General features: G+C 53.3%; 1 protein-coding gene across 1 annotated transcript in view; it reads left to right on the top strand.

The window, feature by feature from the left end:
- Nucleotides 1-7479, top strand: part of MORC2 (MORC family CW-type zinc finger 2) — a 39156-nt gene extending 31677 nt beyond the window's left edge. Inside the window, exons 20-27 of the mRNA XM_007461208.1 lie at nucleotides 1-326; nucleotides 880-1011; nucleotides 1443-1497; nucleotides 1907-2048; nucleotides 2153-2380; nucleotides 2472-2565; nucleotides 5927-6115; nucleotides 7411-7479. Of these exons, the coding sequence (XP_007461270.1) occupies nucleotides 1-326; nucleotides 880-1011; nucleotides 1443-1497; nucleotides 1907-2048; nucleotides 2153-2380; nucleotides 2472-2565; nucleotides 5927-6115; nucleotides 7411-7479 (1235 nt within the window). The remainder of the gene's footprint in view (nucleotides 327-879; nucleotides 1012-1442; nucleotides 1498-1906; nucleotides 2049-2152; nucleotides 2381-2471; nucleotides 2566-5926; nucleotides 6116-7410) is intronic.
- Nucleotides 7480-7610: the final 131 nt, after the last annotated feature.

The raw sequence follows: 7610 nt of genomic DNA, 5'->3' as shown, positions 1-7610 counted from the left end.
GGAATGCCCCGAGCAGACCCCCTTCCCTGCAGGCTCCCAGACCAGCCAGCCAGCCCCGAAAGGCTCCTGTTATCGGCAGCGTCCCAAAGCCTCCTGCCTCGACAGCACGGGAGGAGGCCAGTACTTCCAGGCTGCTCCAGCCTCCTGAGGTGCCCCGAAAGCCTGCCAACACTCCAGTCAAGACTGCATCCCGGCCCGCCCCTCCTGTGCAGCCACCATCACCATCTCTGCTGCCCAACTCCAAGAGCCCTCGGGAGGTCCCCGTCCCCCGAGCCATCAAGACTCCAGTGGTCAAAAAGCCGGAGCCTCCCAGTAAACTCTCCCTGGTGAGATGCTCCTCCTTCTCCTGCCCTGCCCACAGTGGTATAGGAATGGAGGGGGCAGCATTGACTGCATGGGGGGCGGTGGGGGGTGGACAAGCCTCAGTGGAGATCAGCCTTCCGTGCTGCCCCTGCAGAGGAGGAGTCTGATAGCTGAAGGCACTCAATGGGGGGCACTGAGCTTGCTGGTTCCCTGTCCAGGGAGCTCTTTGGTGCCCCCTCCAAGGTTTGGTCCTCCACAGACTTGAGTTGCCTTCACTGGCTTCTCACGCGGTGGGCAGAGGTTGCAGCCTGGTGACAGCCTTGGTGGGCTGCAGCAGTGGTTGGCGTGGTTCAGTGGGGAGTGAACTGAGAGGCTCCCCTGTGACAGCTTTGAGCAAAGGTCCTCGTGGGCGTAGAGGCCGGGGGTTGCTGTGTCCCTAGTACTGTTGGGATCCCAGCCCTGGCGGGGACAGAGACCCACAGACCCCTCTCTGAATGGCTCCTTTAGGCCAGATGGGATCTTCCAGCACCTGAGGGGCTGCCAGGGTCCCTCATGTTCCCGCTCCTCTTGCTGTAGGCCACTCCTGGTCGGAAGCGGAGTCTTGGGGTCTCTGATGAGGAAGAAGCCGAGGAAGAGGCTGAGAGGAGGAAAGAGAGGTCCAAGCGGGGCAAGTTTGCCGTGAAGGAGGAGAAAAAGGACTTGAATGAGGTAGGTTCTCAGCATTCTCCCTCCCCAGGGTCTCCACCCGCCACCTGCAGTCTGTGACACGAGCCTTTCAGAAGCCTAGTCCATCTCTGAAGGACACTCAGTCACACAGACGACTAGAAACACGGTGCCTGGTAGGATCTTGAGTTGAGTGAGACTGGCTTGTGGCTGTACTCACAGGCTTGAGGTGACACCGACGCAGATCTACTTCCGTGTCTGTGACATTCTGCCCCTATGCCTGCTCTCTTGTTTACTGACGTTTTTGGAGGCAGGTGTGTAGATACTGAGATAATGGTTGAGAGAGTGGCTCTCAGTGAGGCCTGGGGATTTAAACAGCCGCATGAGACGACATGAGGTGATGGCTTATGACCCTGGGTGGACAGTCTGTTCTTTAGGGGCACTGGCGGTGCCTCTCATAGACTCTGTTCTTGCAGCTCTCAGACAGTGCTGGGGAAGAGGACCCAGCTGACCTCAAGAGCGCTCAGAAAGGTGAGTTTAGGGAGGTGCCCGGAGCCTGTGGGGAAATGGGAAGGGGGACCCTTGCCAGCAGCACCATATTCTGAAGGCTCATGGAGGCTTTTCTGGCTCCAGGCTCTCAAGCAACAATGGTTTCAAGTCTAATTCTGAGAAGAATGCTGAGGCTAGCACGCCCTCGTGTTTATTTTTAGCATCAGTTTCTTGGTGTTCACCTCTGGCAGTTATCATGCTGCTCTGCGGCACTCCACTCTCATGACAGTTGGGGAGGGAGACAAGGGTGGCTGGGCTCCGTGTCCCTGGCATAGTGGCGTCAATCTCCTAGGGGTTCTTGTCCCTGTGAACCTGGGATGACCTTTCCCAAGGTGGCCCTGGCTGGGTGGGGGGCTCTAGTCTAGTTTTCTAACTCCATCTGCACTCTCAGATAAAGGGCTGCACGTGGAGGTGCGTGTGAACAGGGAGTGGTACACAGGCCGTGTCACAGCCGTGGAGTTGGGCAAGAACGTGGTGCGGTGGAAGGTGAAGTTTGACTATGTGCCCACGGACACGACACCAAGAGACCGCTGGTAATGCCCCTTCTAGGAGGCTGGGTTGACAGAGTTGGGCAGGGGCAGGCAGCCCATCCTGGGAGCCTGGGACACATGTGACACAAACACTGGGTCCTCCCTAGGGTGGAGAAAGGCAGTGAGGATGTGCGGTTGATGAAGCCCCCTTCCCCGGAGTATCAGAGCCCGGACACGCAGCAGGAGGGCGGGGAGGAGGAGGAGGAGGCAGCGGTGGCCCAGCAGGCTGTAGCCATGGCGGAACCCTCCACCTCAGACTGCATTCGCATTGAGCCCGACACCACCGCCCCGAGCACCAACCACGAGACCATTGACCTCCTCGTCCAGATCCTTCGGTGCGTTGTCGTCCTGCTCCGGGGTCAGCGCTGGTTCTCCACTAGCTCTGTGCCATTCTGATTTCCAATCTCCACCTTCTTTCTTGTTTAGGAATTGTTTACGGTACTTCCTGCCTCCGAGTTTCCCCATCTCTAAGAAGGAGCTGAGTGCTATGAATTCAGATGAGCTAATATCGTTTCCTCTGGTGAGTCTGCCCAGCCTTTGGTTTTTGACTCTGCATGCCCCCCTTGGTGCTTGTTGTGATTGTCAGCTCTCAGCTGTGTGCCCCCTTCCCCGCTTGGCCAGCTTCCCTTTCATCTGCTGAGGGAAGGGAAGAGGGGACTTTACATTGTGGAAAAAGAAGCTGCTCAGCCGGATGACTGGTGTGCAGCTGGTGAGATGCTGGGGTGGAGTGGAATCCTCGCTTAGGGACAGGCCCGGTGTGACTTGTGTGGAGTACGTGCCTTTTCCTCTGTCAAGGCAGGAGACAGTAAAGAGCTTAGGTTCAAAGTGCCGGAAACGTGACTCTCGGAGGTATAGGAAAGCTCATGGTGTGTGGAGATAAGCGTGGGATCTTATTTAGCAAATGCAGATGCAGTGCCTTAGTGCTGGAGCCTCCAAGTGGCTTAAGAGTCAGTAGAGACTGAATTTTTAGCAGGTACCGAGACATGAGGCTGAGAGCAGTAAGTGCTCTGCAAGGTGGGTGGGAGGGCTGGGGCAGCCTCTGGGAGGGGGAGAGAGTGACCAGGGCTAAAGAAAATGTGGGTTTGGGCGAGTGTTTGTAGAAGTGATGGGAAGTGATTGAGGCAGAGGGACTGTTGGTGAACAAAGGCTCAGGGATGCAAGGGCAGATGGGGGCCAGGGCAGTGGTCTCTGTGGTGAGCACTCAGGGAGAAGGGCCCTCAGACCCAGGATAGGAGGCATCGGGGGCACCCCCCTGAGGTGCAGTGGCTTAAACTTTCCATGAAATGGAGGCCCAGCTAAAGGTTTGAGCGGATGGAATTGTCGACTTGAACCATGTCTGGGGCAGGGGTCAAGAGGCTTATTCTGTAGAGGCCAGTTAGCAAATATTTTCAGCTTTATGGGCTGTAAGGTGTCTGTGGCAACTATTCAGCTCTGCCGTTACAGTGTGGAAGCTGCCATAAGACCATATGCAAAGGAATGGATGTGACTGAGGTCTAGTAATGCTTTGTTTACAAAAACAGGTGGCAGGCTGATTTGGTCACAGGCAGTGAGTAGTCTGTTGACCCTGCCCCTAAGAGGGTAACTCTGGTTCTGGGTAGGAGGGTGGATGGGAGACACAGGGACAGGGAAGCTGGTCTAATGGTGATAGGTCAGGGAGGGGGGATGGGAGCTCTGACAGGTGAAGGGGCCATGTCAGGGGTCCTTCTTTGACTGAAGGCAGGTGATGGAGAGGAGGCAGAGGTCACGTGCTTCCCTGTCTCTCAGGCCTGTGGGAATTGGAGGTTGATGACAAAGCTGTTAACTGGGAGAGAAACAGGGTGAGGGTGAGGAAGAGAAGTGATTTGACTTGGGCTGGAAGTACCAGCACTTCATTTCTGGTGATGTCCAGTGGACAGGACACTGGAGATTGGGGCTGGCACTTGGGAGGGGCGGGAAGGGCAGGGCTGGAGATGGGGATTGGGGGTCATCCACATCAAGAGGATGTTTCTGCTGTAGGAATAGCTTACGTTTTCTAGGGAGGAGTTTCTGGAGAGGACAACTGGAATTGAAACTGCAGGGTTAATACGTTTAAGATGGCAGGCCCTTGTGGGCAGCTGTATGCTTGATAAAGTTTGCCAGAGAGGAAAACATGGATGTTTGTCTCCATTCTACTTTAAAAAAGGGAAATGAGGCTAGGAGCTGAAGAAACCCAGGGGCAGAGAGGTGAACAGTCTGTCTTAATAGATCCCAGATTTGAACCCAGAACAACTAGTTAGGACAAGGGTCTTGCTCCCCTGCGAGATGAGGGGGCACTGCACCCTGGGGAAGCTAGAAGGTGCAGAACTCATGGTGGCTTCACAGAAAGCTGCTATACCTCAACGCTTACCCTTGTTCAGGCTGCAGGCATCCTCTGCAGATCCCAGGAACAAACAGCTGATAGGCCAGCTAGGTCAGCCTGGCATGTTTGTTGCTCTTGGCTTAAAGTTGTTGCCAAATTCAGAGTAAAGCTTGGGTGCAGTGGGATCTTTGCAGTGGCCCTGACCGCTCAGACCAAAGCACAGTCAGTAGGAGCATCTGAGCCTAAAATAGTCTGTTGGCTTATGCTTGTAAAGGGAGGTGTACCACTAATGCATCAGTTTAATAGCCACCTAAGTGAAATGCCTAAAATAACTCAAACTTTAATTTTTTTAACGTTAGGGACACAACAAGAGTCTAATGTTCATTGTATCCTTGTCAGTTTGTAAATGACTGTCCTTTTGCTCATCATGCTGGACTAGGAGTTCCAGACTGTCAGGGGTCCTGCAAATACAAGATTAAAAAAAATTAATATATATATATACATATATATATATACTTTAAAGGTAACGTAATTGCCTGTGAATCTTTAATGGCCTAAAAGTGGGAAAAAAAAATTTAAATGAATACAAATCATAGTTAGGCTTAAGACATTGTGTATTACATTTTAATACTTTAGGCACCTGCTTGAACATTTATTTTTGCGCTGCCAAGTGATAATTATTTTTTGTGCAGAATTTGAAGTTTCTGTTGCCATCCTGATTTACTGGGATAGTATTCTAGATTGTAAACAATTAGTTCTAACACGTTTTAAAAACAGCGGTTTTTAGCTGTTCAGTGCTAGGTAGTTCATACATCTTCACAGAAGTAAATAAATGCTAGAGTTGGCGAGACTGCAGTTGTTAGCCAGGACCTCCTGGTCATGGGTTTGTGTTCATCAGAATGGCCTCATCATTCACATTGGTGATTTATGAGTAAATCATAATGTTATAACTTTGAAATTAAACATAGTTATTACCCAAATTGTTTTTTATACTGAGATTCCATGTAACTTTCATTTGAAACAAGTGTTCTGCTATAAAGCCCCATGTCTAGAGAAAGTGCTAGTTAACATTACTGCCCCACCCCCAGGAAGTTTCAGGTACTCAGGGAAGATGGTGAAAAGCTCTGATGCTGTATAAACATACTACACAAACCTGGAGGAATCTGTTGTTTATAGGTGCTTGATAAAATACTTGTGGAAGAGAACTTTTGATCTTGACATTGTTGGTTGTGACTTGGAAGTGGTTTGCTCAAAGTGCTGTTGTGCACTTAGAAAGGTGAATGGTGAGAATCATCCCTCACATTTACTCACGGCTGGCAGTCTGCCAGAGCACTTTGGTACGTGCTTCATGTGTGATCCCGTCTTCGTCCTCGTGGCAGCCCTGTGAGGTGGACGTCGAGGTCTTCCTTCTCTGGAGCTAGAGAGATCACTTACTTCTGGGTCCGGCATCCCTTCAGACTGAGCTTCCTTGTGCTGAGCCAGTTGGGGACACCAGTGCCCATCTAGAAGGGCACTGGGGACCCTCGTGAGCTCACGCACTCACCCACCGCTCCTCTCCCAACAGAAAGAGTACTTTAAGCAGTATGAAGTGGGGCTCCAGAACCTGTGCCATTCCTACCAGAGCCGCGCCGACTCGCGGGCCAAGGCCTCCGAGGAGAGCCTGCGTACCTCCGAGAGAAAGCTCCGTGAGACAGAGGAGAAGCTGCAGAAGCTGAGGACCAACATCGTGGCGCTCCTGCAAAAGGTGCAGGAGGTGAGCCAGGCAGCCCTCTCATTGTAGCGGACCACCTGGTGTCTCAGGGAGGGGGGGCTTGGGCACCTCCTGCTCCCTTCTCCCCACTCACAGGAATCTGTGGTTCCAACCCTGGCTGCACAGCATCCTGACCAGGAGGGCTGGAGGTGGTGCGGCTGCCTGGGCCTCATCCCAGCCAGACCCACGGTATCAGACTTTTGCCCTTGTTTAGACATTCTGATATACAACCTGGTTTGAGAACCCTCCAAGTTATAAAACAGAAAGACATTCTCACTTTTCCAGATGACGCCCAGATGGGATCAGGTAGCCCAGAAGCAGGGAGCGCCCTGTAGGGTCTCAGCCCTTTATCCAGGCAGTAAACATTGAGGACAACTGCTCTGTGCCTGTCCTGGGGACCCTTGGTGAAGCAGACAGGCAAGATAGGGGTCCTGCTCTCATAGCCCAACAAGTGGAGGAGACAGAACTACTGTTGGCGGGAAGTGCTGTGAAGGAAATATGAGAGAGACAGAAAACAGGGATGCCACTTTACTAGGGTGTTCAGGGGAAGCCTCTCTGAGGAGGTACTTGAGCTGAGGGCAGAACCAGTCACGCAGGAGTGGGACCTGAGAGCTCTGGGGATGAGAGCTCTGGGGAGAGGGAAGAGCAGGGCCTGAGGCCCAAGGCAGGGAGATGTGGGCGATAGAAGAAGCAGGGCCCTGTACCAGGTGGGAAGTCTCTGGAGGGTGTGGCACTAAGACGTTTGCGATCTAAGACATTTACTCTGGTTGGTTGTAGGAGGGCCTGGAGGGGGGGGCGGGTTAGAATCCGGGACTCCAGTGAGGAGGTTCCCACAGTTGTCTGGGTGAGAGATTCTGGCAGCCTGAACCTTGGATGGTGACAGTGAGGAGGGAGAGAAGTGGGCAGATTTGTTGTAACGTCTTGAGGGAAGGGGAGGAAACAAGGGTGATGGTTGTGGTTTGTCTGAGCCCCTGGGTGGAGGGGAGGCGGTGGTGGCCTGTACCAAGATGGAGCAACTTGGGGTGGGTGGTGCCGTTGAGCTGTTGGATGTTTTGAGTCTGAGAAGCCTGCAGCATGGCTAAGGCAAGCCGGGAACCTGGGGTAGAGGCAGGGTAGGAGCAAGAAATCTGGGCGTCATCTGTGCACAGAGGAGGGAGTGGGCGGATGATCAAGAAGGGACAGGCCTGACAGCCAGGGTGGAGGGGCGAGAGGAAGGGGCACGGGCTGCAAGAAGGGTGGGGAGGCGGGCCCCCCACGACCTTGTGGCCCCCGGCTGACCCTGCACTGCTCTGTTCCAGGACATAGACATTAACACAGATGACGAGCTGGATGCCTACATCGAGGACCTGATCACCAAGGGGGACTAAGAGGCCTGGAGCCAGAGATCAGCTCCCCTGCCCATCAAGGCAGAGCTCCTGGGGGTGGAGTTTCATTTATGGGTTGATGGACTTACCTTGGTTTGACTCACATGGGATATTTGTGCTTTTGGAGGGAAAGA

Source organism: Lipotes vexillifer, unplaced genomic scaffold (assembly GCF_000442215.2).
Source record: "Lipotes vexillifer unplaced genomic scaffold, Lipotes_vexillifer_v1.1 scaffold691, whole genome shotgun sequence".
In the NCBI taxonomy this organism is placed as follows: domain Eukaryota; kingdom Metazoa; phylum Chordata; class Mammalia; order Artiodactyla; family Lipotidae; genus Lipotes; species Lipotes vexillifer.
The sequence above is the reverse complement of the archived record's forward strand: the minus strand, read 5'-3'. Positions and strand labels throughout refer to the sequence as shown.